The following is a 27,031-nucleotide window of genomic DNA, read 5'->3' as shown; positions in this document are numbered from 1 at the left end:
GAAGGGACCCTTCCCTAAACTAGGTGAGATTTTATTGTCAAGTCACATAGAGAAGAAATTACAACTACATGACCTCAATATGAAGCACTTGAGAACAGGTTATTTTTACCTTCAGATTTTTTTACACTTTAAAAAGGGAAAACAATACAGATTCTGTACATTTTTAACACCATCAGCAGAGCCTGTGGTGTCACCCAATTATGAAACAATAATTGTATAGTGAAACATGAGTACCCACACTATGTGGGATAAATAAAGATTATAAATGACGTCCAGTAAGTTCAGGTTTTGATACTAAGTGAGCTTGTAGCAAACTTTCAGATAAAAAACATCAGTTTCAAGTGCTTCTTTATTTTCCTCTTTGTGGTTAAGGGATTATGGATCTGTAGGACTGGAAATACTGGTTTAAAATGAAAAATGTCAACTCTTGTCTCTTAATAGAATTTACTCTTTATTCTAACTTGCAGAGAACACAAATGACCAGTTTATTTTATGGCAGAGAGGCAAAGAACAGAGGAGAATAGGGTGGAGTCTGTGATGCCTGAATCTCAAATCAGGCCTAGTTTCCTTTTACTCTCAGATTCTGTTCCCTTTTATTAAGGTTTAAACCTATAGAGATGCCATGGTCTCATCTCCTAAGAAGATTTAAGGGCAAGATTTTCCTCTGTCTAGGCACACTGCAATGAAACATTAAAGCCTACTAATTCTAGCTTTTTATTATATATTGATGATTATTGAGAAAGTGAATCTTGGTATAAGATTTGATGTAGCAGGATGAACTATAACTTCTGTCCTGGTGATTTTTCTTCTGTTTTTACCCTGGAGAATTTTGGTTTTACTACATTGAACTGGGCAGTGGTCCTTTTATATTACCATCACTTACCTTCATAGTATACTTTAAATCCATGAGCACTAACTGCAAAATCACTGGTCAAACGTAGTGAGAACACAGATTTGGTACTTGTCACTGGTGGTGGCAGATGGAATCCTGTTAACCTGAAACATAAACAGAATTAATTATTAGCTATAGACATTTTTCCTAATAGAGTTAAAGAGTATTAGAAGTCATTTTATGAAATCCCTAAGCTTTGTGAGTATGTGTGGTGTGAATTAACTTATGACATGTTGATTAGAACATGTCACTCATTGGAAGCAATTGCTATAAGTATATATAAATATGTTTATATGTGTGTGCTATTACTGTTTATCATGTCTATCCCATATATCATCTATATGAAAATATTGATCAATTCAAACTTTGGGAGGTAAGTTATGAGATTATGGGTCTGTGCATACTTTAGCTGTTGATTTTAATAACACTTAGAAGACATTTTTGTTGAATTTTCCTGACAGTTTAAAATATATATGAGTGGGAAATATTTCATGAAATTTAATATTAAAGGAAGAGATGTGATCTAAATATGAAATCTTGAAAGTAAAATGTCTACATGTGAGAAGTGATTTTGTTTTATCAGATTCCAGGAAGTTCTATTAAAATTAATAGTTGCAAATTATTTTAGGTTAATAATGCATAAGTTTACATAACAAATATTTCTCTGATATTTTTGCCCATAATTTACTACTTATTTTTCTAATAAATTATTGCATATAATAAGCTCGATTATATAAAATATAATTTACAATTGACACTTAATAAAGCAGAAAAGAAAAATTAAAAATAAGAAAAAGCACATTCATTGGATATAATTTTTATAAAACTAATGAAGATGAATAACTTTAAAAATTTTCTATGAATTGCCTTTATGTAACGTTCTCATTTTTTTATTCTTAATATGAGAGTAAGGATTGAGAATTTTATGCAATGGAATTATATTATTTTTTAATATACTTGCTATTTTTGCCCAGCATTACATAGGTAGAATTAGTCTGTACTGAAATTATCAAATATTTTTATTTCTGAATAGCAGTAGTTCTCGTTTGTCTCAGGCCTACTTACTCTAAAAATGTATTAAGAACCCCAAAAAGATATTGCGGGCTAGATCTATCAATACTTACACTATTTAAGTTTAAACTGAGAAACATTTTAAAATGTGCATTAGTAATATCATTTTAAAATATCTAGAATAAATCCATTATGTGTTGACATAAATAATATTTTAGTATTAAATAACTATCTTTTCCAAAACAAAAAACGACAAGAATACACTGTGCTTTATTTTTGCAAATCTCTTTAATGCCTGTCCCATTAGTAGAAAGTAGCTAGATTATCACAGATGCTTCTTTATTGAATATATTGCAATATTGCAATATGTTATTTTGTTTGATCGGTATGAAGAACCCTGATCTCACTTAGACATTTAGTTGTAAAAGGGAAGAGTATTCTAATAGCTTTTGCTTGTAAAAGTGGTTATTCTTCTTTGATACTACATAAAAACTTGACTAGTTACAATGTTGAATTCAAACCATATCAGCTAATTTTTTTGCACTCTGTAACATTAAAATCCTTTGGTTCACCTTGTCCTTGCAATAGATTGTATTTACTCATGCATTTTTCAACATTATGCATGCATTGGTCATTTGAAATACATTGGTTCACTGAGTTAGAGAGATCTTCCAAATATTAATACACTTCATTATAAAATATTTAAAACTCACATTTTTATTTCTATTGATTGCACCAGAAAAATCTTTAAACTTGGGGAAGCTCTAAAGCTTACAGTGGTGGATTGAAGTTTTCCAAAATTCTAATTTTTTACTTGAAAACTCAGACTTCATCACTGACAGCAAATCCTGTCAGTTGTTTTCCTTGAAGTAACAAGTCAGGTTCATATTTTTCAGAGGGGCAGGGGGGAAATAGATACCAAATGGCTAAGTGTGACTAACCATAGTTATCTGTTAATCATTCTTTCAAATAAAAAGTTTGTTCCATGAAAAAAGTGGCTAGTTCAGCTGATAACTCAAGCTATTTTTCCTTCAGACAACCATCATATTTTAGTAGGCATAGAAAGGTTTTTGTTTGTTGTTTTTTCATTTTTTTCCATTTTTGCACAGGTCATTAAAAAGAGGAGTATTACAGGGTGGACATTTAATGACATAATTAGTTATAGCTTTAGCAGGAACATTCTTAAGTACAATTGGATTTTTTTTTTTTTTGGCACTGCAAGTGTGTGGCAGTAAAGAATACAATAACTAATGATTACTCGTACAGTTTGAAGTCACTGACTTGTGTTAATGCACCAGCAGTTTTATACCCAGCATTACTTTTGTGAATGAGGGCAAATGCCAATACAGAGAAAAAGGTGAATAATGCCTCAATAGTATTATGGGAATAATTTTGATTTCATGGACCCCCTGAAAATGTCTCAGAACTTTCAAGGATACATGGTTCACATTTTGAGAACCACTGTTGTATAGGAATCTACTGCAATAAATATACCACAATTCATTTATTCACTCACTGTTGATGAACATTTGGGTTATATATACTTTGTTCAGTATGTTTTCATCAACATCCTTATCAAAGTCCACTCTTGGGACTTCCCTGGAAGTCCATTGGTTAAGACTCCACGCTTCCACTTCAAGGGGCGCGGGTTCGATCCCTGGTCAGGAACTAAGATTCCCACATACCGCACGGTGCGGCCAAAGAAAAAAATCTTTGTGTGTTTGGTTTTATTCCTAAAATTATTGATGATCCTTAGTTTTCAAAGAAAGGAATTTAATTCACTTAACTAAAAAGAAAGAAAATGGTACTGTAATGTTAACATTTGAAACAAATTTAATAAAAAAAAATATATATATATATATATATATATATATACATACAGAAAATACAGAAAAGTCCATTCTTAAACACTTTCATAGCAATTTTCTCTAGAGTATATAAGCATTTACAGCTTTAAATTTTCCTCTTTTTGCTGCATAAGCTATACCCTGCAAGGGACCTAGTCAGACTTTTTTCTATATTCCTTTGTGATTTCCTCTTTGTTCCATGGTTAGAAATACATCACTTAAATTATAAACATATGGGTTACTTTAGTTATATTTTGTTACCAATGTGTATCTCATTTACATTATAGTCAGATAACATTTTCTCTATGAATTTAATCCTTTGAAATTCATTCAAATTTGCTTCATGGTCAGATATTGTAAATTTTTATTATGTGCCTTAGTTTTCTTATAAAGAACAAGCATATTATTTTCCTATACTTAATCCAAGTTATCACAAACTTAAACAACACCCATTATTATCTCACAGTTACGTGGATCTAGGCAGAGCATAACTCAACTGATTCTCTGCTTAGAGTCTCGCAAGAATGGAATCATGGTGTCAGCTTGGCTGCATTGCTTTCTGGAAACTCTGCAGTTACATCTGCTTCACTTCCAAATTCAGCAGGCTATTGCCAGAATTCAGTTTCATGAAATTGTAAGATTAAGGTCCTCCTTTCTTGCTGGCTGTTAGCTTGCGGTTATTCTCAGCTTTTAGAAATTGAAGGCATTCCTTGGTTTGTGGCCCCCATCCTCCATCTCCAGAGTCAGCAATGGCAGCCCAAGTTCTTCTCATTCTTCAGATATCTGTGGTTTCCCCTTCTATCTCATCCCTCTGCTGCTCAGGCTGGAAGAAGTTCTCTGCCTCTTCTGCCTCTGCTTTTAAATGCTCATGTAATTAGATTGTGCCCAAATGGATAATTCAAATATCTTCCTATTATAACATCTGTAATCTTAATTCCATTTGTAAAATTCCTTTTGCCATGTGATAGAACATATTCGCAGGTTCTGAGGGAACCATTATTCTGGAATCATTATTCTGCCTACCATAATGGGTATATATCAGAGGCTAGGTGCAGTCCCGAACTCCTAATGAAACAAATTAGTTTTCCATGTCTTAAAACTTTATATAAATAAAATCATATAATAAAATTATTCTACCTCTGGCTTCTTTGATTCAACATTACCTTTGTATTATTATAGCAGTAGTATGGAACTTAATTTTCATTGCTCTATAGGATTCCATTTTATGAATATACTTCAATTTATTTATCCATTCTATTGTTGGTGGACTTTTTTTTCCAGTTGGCTCTTTTATAAATAATACTGCTACGAATATGTGTTACATGTTTTGTAAGCATTTATACATATTTCTCTTGAGAATATACCTAGTACTAGAATTTCTGGGTAATTGGGGAACTAATTGGTTGTTAAATAATTTTCTAGATCTTTTCAACATTATTTTGTGATATAAAGATGTAAAAATAAAGTATTCCCCACTTTAAATGCTCAGAGTATTTTTTCATAAAAATAAGAAACATTGTCAGGGAAATAAAAGGACAAATGATTTTGCAACAAAAGAAAGTCTGAGAACCTATTTACCTTATAACCAGACTGTTACGATGTTATATATGATATTATACTATGAAAAGTGGCCTTCCAAAATTGCCTGGGCTCTAATCCCTGGAATATTTAAATATGTCACCTTGTATGACAAAAGGAACTTTACAGATGTGATTAAGTTAAAATCTTAAGAATAGTAAATTACTCTAGATTATCTGGATGGATCAGAGTATTCACAAGGGTCCTTATCAAAGGAAGGTAGGAGGATCAGAGAGAGAGTAGGAGATGTGACAATGAAAGCAGAGGTTTGAGTGATGCAGTTTCTGGCTATGAAGCTAGAAGAGGGACACAAGCCAAAGAAGGGCAAGCAGCCTCTATAAGCTGGAGAAGTCAAGGAACAGATTTTCTCCTAGACCCTCCGTAAGAGATGCAGTCCTGCTGACACCTTGAGTTCAGCCCACTTAAATACATTTTGGACTTCAGTTCTCCAGACTGCAAGATAATAAATTTATGTTGTTCAAACCACTAAGTTTGCAGTAATTTGTTGCATCAACAGTAGGAAACCAATGCATAGCTCTCTGTTGGGCTTTGAAATATACATTTTTAAAAAGTGTCTAAAATATTAATTTATTCTACAAATGAAAATAGAGGTCCCATGGAACCTAGTGACCACTGTAATTCACTGAGACTCACTGAGTGAGTCTCAGTTGCACTGAGCTTATCAGTGCAACATTTATTTGAAAATAATGTTTTGAAAACCTTTCTATATAGGTAAAACATGCAATTTCACCCTCAGATTATAAGGCATAAGAGACTGGGAGATATTAAACAACTGGATCAAGTTCAAAATAGGGCCAGGTCTAAGACTACAACATACTGTTTTGTCCCATTTTCTAGTGAACACCCTGTTTATCCTCTCATTGTCTTTGGCACATTTATTAAATCAAAATATTAAATATTTGAACTACTAATGTACATATAAATTATTTTACATGCAATCTCAGATTTTTATACTTGTTCAGATACATTAAATAATCCAATATTTTTAGGCAATACTTAGAACCTTTTACCATTAAATTTTCCAAAATGATAGAGGACAATGTGAAGAATTTTTCCCACTTATCAAAAGCAAGTTTTTTTCCAGTTATCCTTAAATACTCAGTATGTAGTGGCATGTTGTATAATGGAAGATTTAGTTTTCTTTTTCACTTCAGTAAATGATGGAAGATGTATGTTTTTAAACTTATTTTCATGATAGTTGTACCATTATGAGGATTTACAGTAACTTGTTTTACTCCCTCCCGTGATACATTACTTGATTGATTTGAAAATAAACTTGAAGTTATGAATCCCATTAGTTACTTTTCTTTACAAGACTTCATTTTATAATTTAATATTTATGTGTGATTATTTATTAAGCTTCTCTCTTTCTCCTTTGGGCACTAAACTCCCTGAAGTCAATGCTTGGAACTCAATAGTTTTTCACCAGTTCTTCATGCAATGCATTCCATGTAAGAGGCTCTCTTAACATGGTTAAATTAATGAACTGGAATGACAGAAAAATGTGAAAGCCATCATAATGCTTTCTTTTTCAAACCAAAAATTTGTTCTTAGAACAGTGTTTTCAAGAATCATGAGAATGTAAAGAAATGCCAATTGTTAAGAAAATCCAAATAGTCTATTTAGAGACTCTTGTTCAGAGTTATTTTTTACCATGTTATTAATCTCAAGAGTTAAAGGGAGACCATATATTTTATGTATACCTATTTGAAATATCTTTTAGGATATAACTATATAATTTAAACATTTATTTTCCAGGTAAAACTAATATGAATTTTATCTTCAATGTGAGTTAAATTACAGTAGTTAAATATACATGTATTTTATCTGAATTTAACACATTTTCTATGTACTGTAAAAGCATAATATTTTATGGATAAGCATAATATTTTTCATGGAATTCAGATATTTGTGAAATTTAGTTTTTTATATATTGTTTTATACCTTATCAATTATATTCCCTTCTTATTGACATATGATAAATTTGCATAGTGAATGACATTTTATGTTCCTTTTAAAGAATACCAGAGTGTAATTTTATTTTCACTGAATTACAATTGAAGAAATCACAGCTCAGAATTGATTAGTAAATTGTTTAAATCCATACAGCTGGTAGGCAGTGGAGCAAAGATATAAACCCATAACTTCCAACTCCAGTCTATCTCTCTCCTTATGATTTTCCCATAGGGGAAATTATTTTTCCATGAGGGCAAAAATGCATATTTAATTCATCCTTTTTTCTCCACAATGCCCATATAAATTTCTTAACAAATATGTGAAATAGATAAAAACATGATCACATGATAGCTTTAAGTAGTTGAGGCTGGTAAAAAACTGTGTCATAATTATGAAGTCATTGAATTAAAGGCCTGGAAATTAATGGGGAACCACTGCCTGTACATGTTGATACCTTTATGGCAAAGGTTACCAGTGGTTAGCAAAGATATTTCCTGACTAGGAAAACTAAATAAGATTAGCAAACAGAAATGTCAGGGGAAAGTCCTAGATGATGCAATGTTAATGTCCTTCAGATATTATTTTTTATAAAAGTTAAAATTTGAGGAGTAGCCAATAAAGTATTGAAATATATTAATTTTGCTATGTAGCTACTTTGTTTTATGACATCACAACAATCAACATTTTCTCTCACCATAAATTTGATGCTTAAAAATGCATGTAAACTCAGATTAAAGAACAATAATTTCCCTTTAATACATTTAGGTTCATGAAAAATTCAAAACATTTCCTCTATTTCACATTTGTATTTGGTGAATGTTTCATCATGAACTACTTTATGGCCATTGTTTCAGTAAGTTCTCTCTTGTGACAGGACGGCAGAGCATGTTGGTTGTTTTTTCATCTTACATTTAATAGTTTCTAATGTATAACCGCTATTCTACCTTTCCCCTAATCCCGCATGCACCCCTAATCGTATTTTAGCATTTTGTTACTTACTACACAAAACATTCATCAGAAGCTGTGGAATGTGTTAAAATTCACACACTTAAAGCAAGTGGTCCTATCACTTCTCATGCCTGCTTTTAATAGATGAAAACATTCTTGAAGCATTTCCTCTTAAAAAGATTCAGAAACATTAATGATATTTCATACTGTAATGAGTAACTAGTTACAGAGAGAATTAAATGATTAACTTGTAACTTTATATAATGACTAATATGAAAAGTACTAAAATAATTATTTGGTAATTAATGCAAATATGATAGAAATTTAAATTACCAGAAAGTCATTTAAAATGTCAATGCATATGCTTTTTAAATAACAGGCTGTTTGTTTAAGATCTTCTTAAATTAATGGCAATAAATGTGCCATTTTATAGCTTAATGTAACAGAAACCCTTAAAACATCAACACTGGTGGATAAAAATGATGCCTGTATCATTATCTAAATGTGTTTATCAACTTTTAACAGTGAGATGTTATTATTTCCATGAGACTTGAGCATGGAGAATGACTAGATCTATACTATCTTTAACAATGTAATCAAAGGGCTCTTTTAATATATACATTTTTAATGTACCTATCAACTGATTGCAATATTTCAAACTTTCTCTAGTTAAGAGAATTAACATAAAAGTCACAGTTTTAAATTAAATGGCTATTAGCATATTACTGCTTATAGTGAGACAGAGGGAAAACAGACATGAGGAATGCAGAAAGAGAGAGAGAGGGAGCTTTATTTAAAAACTGGTAACATTACCAAAGTCCCAGGATTTTGTGATTGTTGAGTAAGACAATTCATGTGAATGGTCTGGTGTATTTTTTTTTTTTTCATTGAAGTAGAGTTGATTTACAATGCTGAGCCAATCTCTGCTGTACAGCAAAGTGACTCAGTTCTACACATTCTTTTTTTAATATATTCTTATTTTTTGGAACCTAAGAAATAGCCATAAAACGTTAGTTTCATTAGTGCTATGACTCAAAATCCATTGCCCTTTTGTCTGCACTCAGTGGCATACTAAGACTAGGATAAATTCTATTATAACACCAGCATTTCCACAGTGGTTTCTCATTACTCACAGTAAGAGTTTTGGATTTGAATAATCTTACAATTTTACTTTGGTTATACAGTTCTTAAAAATGATCCAGGTAATATACAGTGAATTATCAGCTGAAAGAAACTGTTAACCTATTTAATTTCAAAATGAATGGGAAAACCACAGGAACAAATAGATCTTTAAAGTAATGACTGTTCTGTGAGAATAAGTCATGCATACCCTATTGATATTGGGGTACATGAAGTACAACAGCATAATTCATGGTTATGTCAAGATGACAGTAATTGTAATATTAAAGGAAAAGATGGCTGCAGCAATATTTGAATGATTATATAATTTGTTGAGAGTAATGAGCTGTAGCTTCTATCAAACATAAAATTCCCAAAAAGCCATCATGTGTGAGGATGGCAAATTCACAATGTTAGAAACATGTGCTAGGTATAGATTTAGATATGGAAATGGATATAGATAATGATATACATAGGGTATGGGTAGGGATAAGATAAATATGGATGTGACTATGAACATTGTAAAGATATAGATAGAAAAGTAGGCAACTAACATTCATTTCTACTCTTTTCTGTTCTTTCCATTGTATTGAAGTGCCTGTGAATCTTGGAACTACGCTTGCTAGACTACCTCTCTTTGCCAGCAAAGTTGTCTATTAGATTTTGCCCATGAAGGCAATTCCATAAGACTTAGAATGTGAACTGAGTATAAGCCATTATTATGTCTTGGTAGGTAAGTGCATTGGATTCAGCAGGTGTTAGAGGTGAAGATTTTTCATCAGCTTACCAGAATTCTTATTTAAAACAATTGTTTCGGTGCTACAAAAAAACTGAGCTCGCAATTAGTGTTTTCCTGCAATTTCTGCAAATTTCTGATTTCTTGAAAGCTAGTGAAGGTTCTCTCTGACCTTCATACCGCAGCCTTAAATTCAGAAATCTTGTTATTAAATGTGTTCCTACTTTAAGTATGTCAGTTTCTTTCCTTCTTGTCTGAACCCTGAGAGATGCACAAATACTATAAAACCACTATCCCGTGGAGAAAACATTTTCTTCCCTCAAAAACATAGCTTGAGAATATCTTTAACTCTGTATGTTAATAATCATAATATCTGTAATCATAATCTATATGTTACATAGTTACATATTTATATATAAAATATATTTTTTAAAAGAGCATAAAGTGAACATAGGAAATTCATGTGGAAATATGAGTTGACACATCAAACAATACCAGTATAACAATAGATCTTTTGTGGCAGTGGGTTGTATTAATATTATTTTTCTTTTTACTTGAATATTTTCCAGTGATCACATCTGACCCCAAAATATTTGACTTTGTAATTAGAAATCACTGTTTTTTAAATGAATGAAATGAGGTTGCTCTGATTGGTTCATGCAGGTAAAAAAAAAAAAAAAACACAAATATATTGGTAGCTTTCATGGCAAGTTTCCATATTCTATGCATTTTTTTAGCCCTTATATCCACCAAGAAAAGTGTCACATATATGGCAAGATTCTGAAATTTTATTTTTGAACAAATACCTCAAAGAAGCAAATCTTTAAAGAAATATACATATACTGTATTAATTTTTAATATATAGAATTTGAAGATAATATTTTATTACCAGATCTTGCCACTGATTTTGTAATGTCCTTACATTTGGTATATATGTATGTACAAACTTATGATTTTCTAATATTAGTGTTTTAAAATCTGCATTTAGTTAGGAAGATTATTTAGAAAATAATTGTTTCTTGAATTCTTTAAATTAATTTTTTGTCCTTCCAAACTTTGGTCCAAATAACTATTATAATCTTTATAAAATCAATGTAAGTTAAGGATTTGTTAAATACCATTTCTGAATGTACATAGAGTTAACTTGTGATGTTTTTCTAAAAATACCAGTTATAGATACAATAAAAATGTCTTCTAAAAAGTACATGACCATGAACTTAATTATATATTTTTTATTTGATAAATTCAATCCTTTTTCTATGAGGGCTCAATATCTTCTAGATATATTTAGAATATCAAATTGAAACATCTATGAAAGATTAGTTCTCTTTGACACAATCATTTTTTGACGCATATATGCCTTTGGATGTATGTTATGTCATAAAAGCAAAAGGGTAATTTTTTAAAAAGTGGATCCTGATATAAATATGGGTCCTTATACCCTTTAATTCTCTTGACCTTTTAGTTTAGATTTAGTAAAATTACAGAATAAAAAAATGGTTAATAAAAGTTATCTGATTCTATAGTTGTCTAGTTTAAAGTAAATCTTATCCATCATTCAAAAATGGTATAATTGAAAAATAAAAATAAATGTAACCAATGAGCTGTGCTCTAACCTATTTAGATTCAAACTTCAGTCTCTTGGAAACCTTTTTTTTTTTTTTTTGCGGTACGCGGGCCTCTCACTGTTGTGGCCTCTCCCGTTGCGGAGCACAGGCTCCGGACGCGCAGGCTCAGCAGCCATGGCTCACGGGCCCAGCCGCTCCTCAGCATGAGGGACCCTCCCTGACCGGGGCGTGAACCCGCGTCCCCCGCATCGGCAGGTGGATCCCCAACCACTGCGCCACCAGGGAAGCCCTGGAAACCTAATTTTTTGATCTTGTGAAAGTTATTGATATTTCTGAAATTTTTCTCATCTGTATAATAGTAGTATTGGGAAGAATATCTGAAATGATGCTATGAGAGTTGCATATAAATAGCCTGATATAGCCTGTGTATTCAGAAGATGTTAGTTTTTAACAGATACAGAATATCTATAGATCCCCTTAGAATACATATATTAACAAATCTAAAAGAATTCAAAAAGAGCTAATCTGGGATGCCTAATCTAAAAGTTTTATTTAGGGTTTTAGGACGCTAAATGAAATGTTTAGTTATGAAAAACATTTATATTTATTAGAATATCAAGTTGCTCTCTGTGAGATAAACAGGCCTTTTGATACGCCATTTTACAGATGAGAAATGAATGTTCATGAAGAATGAGTTACACAAGAAATATTGCTAGTTACTGACATAACACCATGTGTAGTTTACTTTTAGGATATCAGTGCTGTTTTACTGAAAACAGGCTAACGGAAGTAAACTTTTCATAGTTTTGCTGTAAAAGATTGAATAAATATAATCCATAGAACGAAGTGGTTAAACTCGATGATGACATCTTATGTTTTATGTTTTGACCCGTGTTTTAATGATTTAATTTAGTCTGTTTCTTTACTAAAAGCCACCTCAATTCTTTTTGGCAACATGCCTAGTATAAACAACAAATGATTGTGTATACTCTTGAATCCTTGCCTTACTCAGCTTTGAAAGAGTCTTTTATCTTGACAAAAAGTTCTAGAAACCCTGTCTGTCCTTGAGATCTATCCAGTCATTAATTTGAATGCTCCAAAGTGAAGAATGATATCTAAGGAGAAGAGTCATTAACTGCCTAAGGTGCATCAAAATTTTAATTGGCATTTTTTCTAATTCGCTTGTATGCCCTATGGCAATGAAATACATCTTAAGTTATCTAAAATTTGGGGGAGGAGAATACTAGCCACGGTATAACAATTTTTTCAAGCTCGTCCATAGAAAAACCCACTTCTATTCTCAATTTCTGTGTTTTGTGGAGTCTGTATTTTCTTTTTTTAATTTATTTTTTTATACAGCAGGTTCTTATTAGTCATCAATTTTATGCACATCAGTGTATACATGTCAATTCTAATCGCCCAATTCATCACACCCCCCCACCCCCCGCTGCTTTCCCCCCTTGGTGTCCATAAGTTTGTTGTCTACATCTGTGTCTCAATTTCTGCCCTGCAAACGGGTTCATCTCTACCATTTTTCTAGGTTCCACATATATGCGTTAATATACGATATTTGTTTTTCTCTTTCTGACTTACTTCACTCTGTATGATAGTCTCTAGATCCATCCACTTCTCAACAAATGACCCAATTGCACTCCTTTTTATGGCTGAGTAATATTCCATTGTATATATTTACCACATTTTCTTATCTATTCGTCTGTCAATGGGCATTTAGGTTGCTTCCATGGCCTGGCTCTTGTAAATAGTGCAGCAATGAACATTGGGGTGCGTGTGTCTTTTTGAATTATGGTTTCCTCTGGGTATATGCCCAGTAGTGGGATTGCTGGGTCATATGGTAGTTCTATTTTTAGTTTTTTAAGGAACCTCCATACTGTTCTCCACAGTGGCTGTATCAATTTACATTCCCACCAACAGTGCAAGAGGGTTCCCTTTTCTCCACACCCTCTCCAGTATTTGTTGTTTGTAGACTTCCTGATGATGCCCATTCTAACTGGTGTGAGCTGATACCTCATTGTAGTTTAGATTTGCATTTCTCTAATATTAGTGATGTTGAGCATCTTTTCATGTGCTTCTTGGCCATCTGTATATCTTCTTTGGAGAAATGTCTATTTAGATCTTCTGCCCATTTTTGGATTGGGTTGCTTGCTTTTTTAATATTGAGCAGCATGAGCTTTTTATACATTTTGAAGGTTAATCCTTTGTCCGTTGATTCATTTGTATTTTCTATGCAGTGCAATTACTAAGGTCATATTTGGATTAACAGTAAGCAAAATTCATGTTGCCATTTGGATCTCATTAATATAAGAGATAAATGAGAAAAACCTGGTGTTACTTCTCTTTATTTATTGAGTATACAGTTGTTAATATCACACATGCAATTACCACACAAACACACACACACAGTCTACGCCGGGAAGTCAGGCAGTAGCGAATCTGCATTTCCCAGACATTGTGTTATACGAGAGAGATAATCAGGATACAAGGACTGATTCTCACTCTGAAGGTGGAAATCTTCATAGACAGCAAACTGGATTGGGTTGTACCACTCTTAGTCAAACCTTTCTGATAGCCTGGAGACAGGGACTTGGAAGTACAGTTAAAACAGTGGAGTGCACTGCCATAGAGTATATACCCTATGGCTATTTGTTTCTATGGTCTAACAAGTCGTTTATAAATTTTCTAATAATTTTTGTGGGAAAGTTGTTTTCTACCTCAACATTATATTTATTCTCAAACTATCGCATCGTTTTTTCAAGTAACACAAAATACATTAGGAGTTTTGGATAGTACTGTATTTTAATTTCAAAGAATGAAACAATATGTATTTCATATTGTTCATATTCATAAATAATATGTAGTAAATATAACCATGAATATAGTGAAGATCTCCATTTTCCAACTTTATGCCTTACAGCACTATATTACAATTTTTTATCATTTAGATTCTGTATAATACTCATCAAATTTATATCAACAAATTACTACTTTTGTTACTATTTGCAATATAATATGCTTTCAATTTTTCTCATTCAGCTTTAAGGACATACATAGGCTCAAAGTGAAGGGATGGAGAAGGATATTCCATGGAAATTTTAAAATAAATTTGTAAATAAATATCAAATATAAATAATTGATTATTTTATTATTAATTGATTATTATCATAAAATCATAATGTAGTACTGGTCACAACATAAACTTTATATTCTTAAATTATGTACTTCATTTTTATTTCTTTTTTTTCCTTGAGAATTCTAAATTGTTTCTTTTTTTTTAACATCTTTATTGGAGTATAATTGCTTTAAAATGGTGTGTTAGTTTCTGCTTTATAACAAAGTGAACCAGCTGTACATATACATATATCCCCATTTCTCCTCCCTCTTGAGTTTCTCTCCCACCCCCGCATCCCACCACTCTAGGTGGTCACAAATCCCTGAGCTGATCTCCCTGTGCTATGTGGCTGCTTCCCACTAGCTGTCTATTTTAACATTTGGTAGTATGTGTAAGTCCGTGCCACTCTCTCGCTTACCCTTGCTCCTCCCCGTGTCCTCAAGTCCATTCTCTATGTCTGCATCTTTATTCCTGTCCTGCCCCTAGGTTCTTCATAAACTTTTTTTTTTTAGATTCCATATATATGTGTTAGCATACGGTGTTTGTGTTTCTCTTTCTGACTTACTTCACTCTGTATGACAGATCCTAGGTCCATCCACCTCCCTACAAATAACTCAATTTCATTTCATTTTATGGTTGAGTAATGTTCCATTGTATATATTTGCCACATCTTCTTTATCCATTCATCTGTCGACGGACACTTAGGTTGCTTCCATGTCCTACCTATTGTAAACAGAGCTGCAATGAACATTGTGGTACATGACTCTTTTTGAATTATGGTTTTCTTAGGGTATATGCCCAGTAGTGGGATTGCTGGGTCATATGGTAGTTGTATTTTTAGTTTTTTAAGGAACGTCCATGCTGTTCTCCATAGTGGCTGTATCAATTTACATTCCCACCAGCAGTGCAAGAAGGGTCCCTTTTCTCCACACCCTCTCCAGCATTTATTGTTTGTAGATATTTTGATGATGGCCATTCTGACTGGTGTGAGGTGATACCTCATTGTGGTTTTGAATTGAATTTCTCTAATGATTAGTGATGTTGAGCATCCTTTCATATGTTTGCTGGCAATCTGTATATCTTCTTTGAAAAAATGTCTATTTAGGTCTTCTGCCTATTTTCAGATTGGGTGTTTGTTTATTGATATTGAGCTGCATGAGCTGCTTGTAAATTTTAGAGATTAATCCTTTGTCAGTTGCTTCATTGGCAAATATTTTCCCCAATTCTGAAGGTTGTCTTTTCATCTTGTTTATGGTTTCCTTTGCTGTGCAAAAGCTTTTAAGTTTCATTAGGTCCCATTTGTTTACTTTTGTTTTTATTTCCATTTCCCTAGGAGGTGGGTCATAAAGGATCTTGCTGTGATGTATGTCACAGAGTGTTCTGCCTATGTTTTCCTCTAAGAGTTTTTTAGTGTCTGGACTTACATTTAGGTCTTTAATCCATTTTGAGCTTATTTTTGTATATGGTGTTAGGGAGTGTTCTAACTTCATTCTTTTACATGTAGCTGTCCAGTTTTCCCAGCACCACTTATTGAAGACACTGTCTTTTCTCCATTGGATATCCTTGCCTCCTTTATCAAAGATAAGGTGACCATGTGTGTGTGGGTTTATCTCTGGGCTTTCTATCCTGTTCCATTGATCTATATTTCTGTTTTTGTGCCAGTACCATACTTCCTTGATTACTGTAGGTTTGTAGTATAGTCTGAAGTCAGGGATTCTGATTTCTTCAGCTGTTTTTCTTTCTCAGCTTGCTTTGGTTATTCAGGGTCTTTTGTGTTTCCATACAAATTGTGAAATTTTTTGTTCTAGTGCTGTGAAAAATGCCATTGGTAGTTTGATAAGGATTGCATTGAATCTGTAGATTGCTTTGAGTAGTATATTCATTTTCACAATTTTGATTCTTCCAATCCAAGAACATGGTATATCTCTCCATCTGTTTGTATCATCTTTAATTTCTTTCAACAGTGTCTTATAGCTTACTGTATAGAGGGCTTTTGTCTCCTTAAGTAGGTTTATTCCTAGGTATTTTATTCTTTTTGTTGCAGTGGTAAATGGGAGTGTTTCCTGAATTTCTCTTTCAGATTTTTCATCATTAGTGTATAGGAATGCAGGAGATTTCTGTGCATTAATTAGGTATCCTGCTACTTTACCAAATTCATTGATTAGCTCTAGTAGTTTTCTGATAGAGTCTATAGGATTCCCTATGTATAGTATCATGTCATCTGCAAACAGTGACAGCTTTAGTTCTTCTTTACCTATTTTGATTCCTTTTATTTATCTTTCTTCTTCAATTGCTGTGGCTAAAACTTCCAAAACTATGTTGAATAATAGTGGTGAGAGTGGTCAACCTTGTCTTGTTCCTGTTCTTCCTGGTAATGTTTTCAGTTTTTCACCACTGAGAATGATGTTGGCTGTGGGTTTGTCATATACAGAATTATATATATAGTTGCTCCCAAAGTCCACCGCTTCAATTTTGGGATGATTCATTTTCTATTCAGGTATTCCACAGATGCAGGGTACCTCAAGTTGATTATGGAGATTTCATCTGCTGCTCCTGAGGCTGCTGGGAGAGATTTCCCTTTCTCTTCTTTGATCGCATATCTCCTGGCGTTCAGCTTTGGATATGGCCCCGCCTCTGCGTGTAGGTCACCCTAGGGTGTCTGTTCCCACCCTGACAGGACGGGTTTAAAGTAGCAGCTGGTTAGGGGGCTCTGTCTCACTCAGGCCAGGGGAGGAAGGTGGGGTACGGAATGCGGGCAAGCCTGCGGTGGCCGAGGCCAGCAAGACGTTGCAACAGCCTGAGTTCCGCCTTGTTTTCCTGGGGAAGTTGTCCCTGGATCCCGGGACCCTGGCAGTGGCGGGCTGCACAGGCTTCCGGGAGGGGAGGTGTGGATAGTGACCTGTGCTTGCACACTGGCTTCTTGGTGGCTGTAGCAGCAGCCTTAGCATTTCATGCCCATCTCTGGGGTCCGCGCTGGTAGCCACAGCTTGCACCCATCTTTGGAGCTTGTTTAGGTAGTGTTCTGAATCTCCTCTCCTCATGCATAGTGAAACAATGATCTCTTGCCTCTTAGGCACTTCCAGACTTTTTTCCGGACTCCCTCCCGGCTAACTGTGGTGCACTAGCCCCCTTCAGGCTGTGTTCACACAGCCAACCCCAGTCCTCTCCCGGGATCTGACCCCCGAAGCCGGAACCTCAGCTCCCAGCCCCACCCGTCCTGGCGGGTGAACAGACAAGCCTCTCAGGCTGGTGAGTGCTGGTTGGCACCGATCCTCTGTGCGGGAATCTCTCCACTTTGCCCACCGCACCCCTGTTGCTGTGCTCTCCTCCATGGCTCCGAAGCTTCCCCGCTTCCCACAGTCTCCGCCAGTGAAGGGGCTTCCTAGTGTGTGGAAACCTTTCCTTCTTCACAACTCCCTCCCACTGGTGCAGGTCCCGTCCCTATTCTTTTGTCTTTTTCTTTTGCCCTACCCGGGTACGTGGGGAGTTTCTTGCCTTTTGGGAGGTCTGAGGTCTTCTACCAGAGTTCAGTGGGTGTTCTATAGGAGTTGTTCCACATGTAGATGTATTTCTGATGTATTTGTGGGAAGGAAGGTGATCTCCACGTCTTTTCCGCCATCTTGAAGGTCTCACTGTACTTCATTTTTAAATTACAAAGAAATAATTTATCTAGAAAATTATTCTTAAAACTAACTTTGTTTTTAGTAGTAAAATATGTGAATAAAATATTTTGATGCTATGATATATTCTGTCATTTGACTGATACTCTGTCTTCTCCATGCCACTTTTCATGGTTGAGGTTAGAATGAAATGCACTTTTTCCAGAACACTTTTCACCTAGGAGTGGCAGCGTGAAGCTGTTATCTGAATTAATGCTAATTCTGATATCTGCATTAATTATGAAAGGAAAAAAACAATATATTTTATAATAGGTGAATAATTAAATGAACCATGTTTATAGTAAGATAAGTATCCACTAAATTTGATACTTACAATAATTCTAATCACATGTGAAATATGTATATTATTTCAAGGAGATTAAATATGAACATAAAATAGCATGTGTAGTATGGTCCTAAATATACAAATATATGTGCCTCTGCTTCATGAGATTGAGTGATCTTTTTTTCTTTTTACCTTTTGCTATAATTTCCTGTTGAGAAAATATAATATTAGCATAAAAAAGTAAGCAAAGCTTACAGTTCCTCTTTTTACATCAAGTAGACCAAATTTGTTTTAAGATAAAGATATAACTCTAAAAGAGTTCTCTAATGGTGCATTGCTGTAAGTATCAAATTCACCTACCAGTATCAGTTTTTATTTAATAAATTAAAAAACTTAGAGGAAAACAAGCAGAATCTTCAATAATTGGAGTTATAGAAAATAGTTTAAAAATAGGAAATTGTGACTACCAAACTCAATATACCTCTTATACAAGCAAGTATAAGACCTAAAAATCATCTTTTCTGTGTTATTACAATGCAAGTATAGCAAGCTGATTTTAAAAAGTCTATTGGAGTTCACAGAAAGTAACAAAACATGATTATCAATTTCTGAAAGAGAATAGCAGACATACTATAAGGACGTGTATTAAGTGAGGATGTGAGAGAAAGAAAACGCAAGAAAGCAGTGAGACAAAGAGACAAACACAAAAATAAATCAAACTGCCAGGAGCTCATTAGACTTCTAATCAAACAGCAGACTGTCTACAAACACAGTCTGGAAGGAGCTGTAGGTTATACACTGGATTTTTTCCCCCAGTCTTGCTAATTAAAATCAGCTCTATAATATTAGCAACAGTATTTTTTAGGCATAAAGACCAATAGATATATTGTACATCAACAATGACCAACATGCTATAGAGAACATATTAGAACTGAGTTCATAAAACAAATGCCAAGAATAAACTTGTAATTTATATTTCTGTTTATATCTTTATATGTTCTACCATACAGTTTAAAAATTTTCTTTTTATTTATCTCATTCATTAAATTTTACCTAATATTGCTAAGAAAAAATAGGCTTTAATTAATAAATAAACCATGGAGATATATATATATATTAGTTCTATATATAATTTGTTTTGTAATTAATTAATTGATTGATTGATTGATTACAAGCATAAGCTCAGAACTCAGACAAATCTGGGTTGCAATAATGATCCTGTCTCTGGTTACTTTTAACAGTGTTAACCTTGGGCATGTAATATAAGTCTCATTTTCCAAACTATAAAATGATAATGATGATAGTAGGAATCTTTTCACATTGTTTGAACAGGGGAGAAGTTAAATATAACAACTACAATATACAGTGTGTAATGCTTATATACGCTCTGTAAATTAAATGTTGTTATTCCCTATTTACAGATTAGGAAAGAAAGAATAAGAACAATAAATTTATTTTCCCCATCTTACCATCTTTTAACTTCCCAGAGGCCACAATTGCTTAAAAAAAAAAGAAGGGGGGTAAAATAAAAATATTTTATCATTTTTGAGAGGATCTAGAGAGAATAGATCCTTGTACAAACAATACTATCAATGAATTGATAGAAACTACAGGATAACATTTGGAGAGCTTTATTTTTTTTTCATATTTATACCAACTATATATCATACATTGCTGATGTAAAAGAAATATACAAAACTCTTTGTGCTTTTAGTTTTATATACATCAATTTAGCTGACTTGAAAGTCTAAGAAGCCCCTTCCGTTTTCTTTCATGGCCTGATTGGATGTTTACAGGTGAAGGCAGACACCCATACCACACCTACATACACTCACTAGTGCAGGCAAGCACACACACACATGACATGCAGTGCTGGATGTTTTCTATCTTGACTTAGTGCTGTATCATTAACAAAAGACATGGAACGTTTAATGATACTAGCAATGATGATGAAATAGCACCATCGACGTGTCTGTCATACTGTATATCTTTGAAATGAATCGATATTAATAATTTAACAGAGTGAAGGAAGTAGAAAATGAAGTTAGAAATCCTCAGTAAATAAATGTAGAGCAAAAAAAAGAAGAAAAATAGAACCTCACCTGTAATCAATCTAGTGACCTTTTCTTTGTACAGACATGTGGTTGGAAACAACCCAGACATTTTTAAGTGTCGTTCTGACTGCAAACAGTTGAAATGTATACTAAAAGGATTTTATATTCATGCAGCAGTTTCATATACATTATCTCATGAGATATTTAGAAGAGCATAGTGAAATGGACGGTATTTTCTTTATTACTAATTCTTCCAGTTTAAACACAAACAGATGGTGTGGATTGCTCATACAGCCAATGAATAACAAACCTAACCCTATAATGCAGGTCTTCTTATCTCCTGGTCCAACATCTTTCCCACTATATTATATGTTTTCTGACTAAAAGTGGAAGATAATATATATCAAATATTTATTTAAAATGGGAAAAATCAATGCAAAAGAATATGGAAGACTGGTGAATGTATAAAAACTTAATGTTGATAATCTGATTCCTGTAGATCAGGAAGGCAAGTACACAGTAACAACTACTAGAAAAAGTAACAGAATCACAGAATCATAACTCAAACATAGTCAAGTATGTAAGGGTCTTTAATTCTTACAAATTATCTGCTTAGAATATTTTGAATTAGAATTAAATAAAAAACCACTATACTACAGTTAAGGAAAAATATGCATACATTGGTAAAAATCTAGGACTAAATGAAATATGCAGTGTCTGGCATTTTAAATTTGTTGGTTGAATTAGAGTTCATTTATGTTTAAAAAGAGTTTTTGATAAGACAGCAAAAATTATCATCATATGTCTAGATATTCTATTTTCTAACAAGAAATTCTAAAGAAACACTTAAAACAATCAGTGTGCCAGCTAATTTTCATATCTGTTTTATCAACTAACTTAAAAATAAATAATTTCATTTGTATGGACAGAAACATGAATGTCTCAGTTGATATGAAGGTCTACTTTTCAGATATTTAGACTTTATAAACCATACACATTATCTAAAATTAATGTATTCTGCTATCATATAAATATTGATTTTAAGTATTTTGCATATTGTTGTATATTAAAATTGGGTACATACCGCTGAAAGACACATTACATGTTAACTTTCACTTTACTTAGAGTTATGCCCATAAAGAATGAAGCCCTGAGGTAAGAATTTTAAAAATCAAAATACCTTTAACCACTCTAAAGAGGTACAATTCAATTTAAATTCACTTTTTGCAGAGATAATATTAATATAGTAGTGTTATGAAGTCAGACATATGGAGTTAATTTGTTCAAGGAATGATATATTTCCAAATGAATAATAATTGGATGGCAAATATGACTTTATTATAATTGCACCACAAATGTTAAGCATCCTTTGTAAAATAAACTACTTTTACCCAATTAATATTTCCCTCCATTTTTCCATTCAAAATACACTAACCTTGTCCTAAAGTTTGTAGGATGAGGATGTCCATCATATAAGGATAAGTAGTCGTATTCTTCTTCTAGAGCAAACGACTGAAAAACAATTTGTATTCTATTTCGTTCTTCTGCTATTATTACCCATGTACAGTTTGCACCATTTGGATATCCATATGGAAAACCAGGGCTTTCTATAGTGCCATTAAGTCCTTTTAAAGTTCCACCACATGTATAAATAAATCCTGTAACAAAACACAAATAAACAGACATTAATATTACATAAAATAAGAACAATCTAGAAGATATATTATTTGGAAAAAGCCTTTTGTTTTTCCAAGACCTATGTTACAATAATTTTGTAAATGTCAATTTAAGAGCTAGGTAAATTATCTATTTTTTTTAAATAGGTAAAACATCAGTAGCAAAATACTAGAAGATGTGTCATTTATCATACATCTTGTGCTTAGTAATTATAAACCAGTTGATGAAATAAAATCCTCTACACTTCTGATTCATTATACATTACATGATCCAACATGCAAACACAATCCTAGAAGTACTTCCAATGTAATTGGTATCTTCCCTGAAGTTTCCAATCTAATTGTGGGCACTCATAAACAACATTTTGACTTTAATAATGTTAATATGCATTTTGGGTCTTAAAAAATTAACTCCAGTTTTTCTTAGTAAATCATGCTGTTTTGTGTATGCAAATCTCTACCATGCAGCCAATGTGCCTTAGGAAAATCTGTCCCACTCTGATTTTATCAGAGGGATAAAAGGCTCAGACCTAAAAAACCAAACCAAACCAAACCTATGTAATTGCTCTTTGACCAGAGGACAGTCTAAACTAACCATATCAGAGTGACGTCTAAGGTTGGGGAGAAATTGAGCCCTGGACAACTGACAGCAGCCATCTTAAAAACATCCCTACTAGTTCTATGGGAGGTCTAAATTATTGAGAGCTTGACTCTTGGAGATACCTAGAAAACAGCATGTTTCTTGAAGAATTTTTTGTAAGTATATAATATTCTGTAGTCATATTGAGTAATGCAAAACCCTAAGATTTATAAAATGGTCAGAGAAGATGGTCCCCGGCATGTACCTAGACAAGTAGGTACATGCAGTTAAAGCTTAGATCTAGAGTCAGGCAGCCATGGTTTTGATATCTGAAAAGGTTTATCAAAAGTCCAGGCTCTCGTTCAACTTGTCCAAAAGAATTTGGTCAAAGAACACAAAACACCAAGGAAAGAATAAACACACACACGCTGAGGTTGGGAAGAAAAGAGAGCAAAGAAGCCGTTTATTGAGGCAAAAGTGAAAGTTACACACTCTAAGGAGAAGAGTGTGGGTATCCTCCTGAGTAAAGAGCTGCACTACAGGGTTGATGATCCCCCTTTTCATTTTATTTTTAGTGCTTTGAGTGGGTGGAGGGTCTTTTTGAGTACGGGTGGAATATTCATTGAGGGGAGGGTTGAGGTGTGGCCTGGATTACACCAGGTTGCATCAGCTTCTCATCCTGCACATGCATTTGTCTCCTGAAGCTACTGTACATGCACTCTAAGAGCTGTTTTCCCTTAAATTTTTCCTTACTAGTTGAGCGCCACATGTGGAAAGTCATACAGGGTCATCAGCAACCTGTGTGTTTTTATTTGCGTATGCTCCCCAGTTTTCGCGATCAGAGTTTCTTGTTCAGATGCTACAAAGTTTCTGTTTTAGATGCCATTACTCCATGTGTCATAATCTTATTAAGTGCAAAACATGGAGGTCGCTTTGCGAACTGCCTAATGCCAATATGTGAGTAGCCTGTCCTTGGGCCTGGTCCTGTCTTTCCTGCCTCAATTTCAGAAGTTCTGATGAGAATTCTTCACCCAGATTTTATTTCCACATCTATGTGTCCTACATGAAGCTTAAGTACCATGAAGCTGTCAGTGAGAGATACCAAGCTAATTTTCATAAGAGAATGCCATACTACCCAAAGTATCTTTGAAACTGGATGTAGAGATGCAGGAAATTTGGGGCTTCTCTCTCTGAGAAGAAATGAGTACAGTATATGTAATAAAGGTATGGATATGTTTTAAAAGTGTAAGAAACTATGCATCAAAGATGGGAAGCCAGAGTTGTAGATCATGGCAGATGGAGGCTAATTTGGGATGTTGTCCATTCATTCCACAGGAGCACCTTGATTTTGCTAGGGGAGCCGCTTCTCTACCAAACAGCTATATGCTTTGGAATAGCTGACTCTACTGACTAGTGGTGAGGTGGGTGGCTCAGGGCTGGATTAATCAGTATAACCCTATCCTCCTAGCTGTATTTACTTCAGTAATATACTCTGGTTATCTTTATATATGGGAAAGTCGTAAGCCTGGGTTATTCGGTTTGTGATATGTGGCATAGTTCTTGTGATCGTTTTGCCCTTTCAAAAGCTTACCAAGAAGCTGGATAAGGTATACGTTTTTTAAAAATCAGTATTTGTGTGTATACTTACAGTTTTGCTCATGCACCAAAAATCAAATAGGGCATTTTCTGATTTTCAAAAAAAAAAAAAAAGAGAGACAGAAAGTTCCCTTTTGAAATTGCTTCTTGAAGAGCAATTACTTTGAAGCCTTAGGTTAATTAGCTACCACCCATTTCTATTAGTTTTCTACCTGAACAGCTTCCAATTTGAACTTCATAACTAAATGCAAGCATGAATCCCTTCAGCTACAGTCTGATCTATGGGCTGTTTTATATAGTCTCAAGACCCATAACCCTAATAGTTTTAGAAAAAGGACATATGTCCTAAAATAACAGGCTCAGCCTTGTCCACTAATTCTTCAAGGGCCTGCTGATTCATGCAGTTCAATTCCTTTCCTTTTTTTTCTCCAGGCAAATTGGGAATTACCCCTAATTTTAAGCTTCTTATCTGTGTTCTTCATTTGATTTTCATTTTTGTTTATATATGTTTGATTAAACATCACAGTGTTAATAATAAAGTATATTTCTCCAACAGAAGGTTAATAACTTTCACACCCAAAAGATCAGAAGTAAATAGAAACATTAAAAGCAAAACAAAATTTTCCTCATTTACTTATTCTTCACAAGGTTTGTCATTGTTATAAGCTTACTTTTCCAAGCCATTTCCAGGCATGCAGGTAATATGTATATTTCTATGCATTAGATATATTTTTTATAAATAGAGTCAGTCATACTAAGCATATTTTCCTGAATTTTTTGTTTAACTTTGTAAAATATAACTGATATTTTTCTGGATCCACATATATATGTTTACTACATTCCTTTTTTAATGACGACATAGTTAAATGGCATATGGTATGTCTGCACTATAATTTATTTGACATATCTCCTTTTGATGGTTTCATTCTTTGTGGTTTCATGGGTGTAAAGAGCAACTTTGGATGTATATCCTTGTGCACTTGTGTGATATATCCTGCAGATGGAATTCCAGAAATGAGAGTACTAAATTTTAAGAGACATATAGCCAAACTATTCTCAGTAAAGTAAAAATTATTGCTGCTTTAACAAGGTTATTAAGTATTTCCGACCTCCAACCGTGATTTTGGCAACACTAGATTTTTCATAAGGCAAATTTTGCAAGGCAAAAAAAAAGTATTATCTTACTATTTTATTTTTACATTTCTCTGATTAGTACTGGGATCAAATATTTTGTTATATGCTTTTCATTTATTTATCATTCTTTTTTTGTAAATTGCCTTGTCATATCCTTCACATATTTTTTATTTTTTAATTTTTTTAATTTTTTGCTGTACACGGGCCTCTCACTGTTGTGGCCTCTCCCGTTGCGGAGCACAGGCTCCGGACGTGCAAGCTCAGCGGCCATGGCTCACGGGCCCAGCCGCTCTGTGGCATGTGGGATCTTCCCGGACCGGGGCACGAACCTGTGTCCCCTGCATTGGCAGGCAGACTCTCAACCACTGCGCCACCAGGGAAGCCCCTTCACATATATTTTAATGGATACTTTACCTTTTCTTACTTCTTTTTTTAGGATACAATTGCTTAGGTTTCTGGTTTTTCATTGATAATCCATATTTGCCATTCATATACTGTACATTTCTAAATGAAACAACTTTGCTTATTCATTGCTGTCATAAATTCACAACTCTTTACTGCTCTTTATAGTGCATGTGAAGCTTCTTCTCCTTTGATGATCTTTCTTCAATATTTGTTCATCTATTCATCACACATGTCATGCCTTAGGTATAAAATGACTAAAAGAACATTATCTTAGCCTGTCTTCATGACAAACTACAACATGAGATAGCAAGGAAATATAGATTATTTTATTATTACAGAATGATTTCTATGATCAGGGTAAGCACACTGTGCTGTGTAAACAGGTGGAAGCAAAACTTAATCTAGATAGTTCATTATGTGTTTATGGAAAACTGGTCTCAAAAATTGGTATTGCAAATTTTCATAGATTCAGTCTTTGTTTCTGAGTGCCTTATGTTGTATTTTTCACATCTTAACATTTAATGTCCACTTGGTCAATTTATTCTTGAAAAACAAAATTTCCATAATTTGGGTCATATTGTCAATAAAAATTTAGTTAACAATATAGATTTTTAGATTTTCTTTCTTTCTTCTCCCATGTCCATATTTTATCTTTCCTACACAGTGAAGAACAATGCAATGACTATTTGTACAGAATTTTTTATGATATTTTAAAATTTCTTCTGTTTTCTTTTGTGGTAAGTTCCGTGCTAGAACAACATTCACACTGGTGCTTAACTTTTACTTTTTTTCACATTCGTGTTTATCTACTGCAGCGGCTTTTGTGCCCAATCATATC

The 27,031-nt window shown here is 33.6% G+C and overlaps 1 protein-coding gene across 2 annotated transcripts in view; it reads right to left on the bottom strand.

Annotated features, from left to right (window-relative positions):
- Positions 1–27,031, bottom strand: part of CSMD3 (CUB and Sushi multiple domains 3) — a 1,062,125-nt gene that overhangs the window by 922,994 nt on the left and 112,100 nt on the right. For both annotated transcript variants that reach the window (XM_024739588.1, XM_024739590.1), the window contains exons 2-3: positions 22,238–22,460; positions 884–996 (exon numbers count right to left, since the gene is read on the bottom strand). In XM_024739588.1, coding sequence (XP_024595356.1) covers positions 884–996; positions 22,238–22,460 — 336 coding nt within the window. The remainder of the gene's footprint in view (positions 1–883; positions 997–22,237; positions 22,461–27,031) is intronic.

This window comes from Neophocaena asiaeorientalis, unplaced genomic scaffold (genome assembly GCF_003031525.2).
Source record: "Neophocaena asiaeorientalis asiaeorientalis breed wild unplaced genomic scaffold, Neophocaena_asiaeorientalis_V1.1 scaffold533, whole genome shotgun sequence".
NCBI classification, from domain to species: Eukaryota; Metazoa; Chordata; class Mammalia; order Artiodactyla; family Phocoenidae; genus Neophocaena; species Neophocaena asiaeorientalis.
This window is presented reverse-complemented; position numbering and strand designations above follow the sequence as displayed.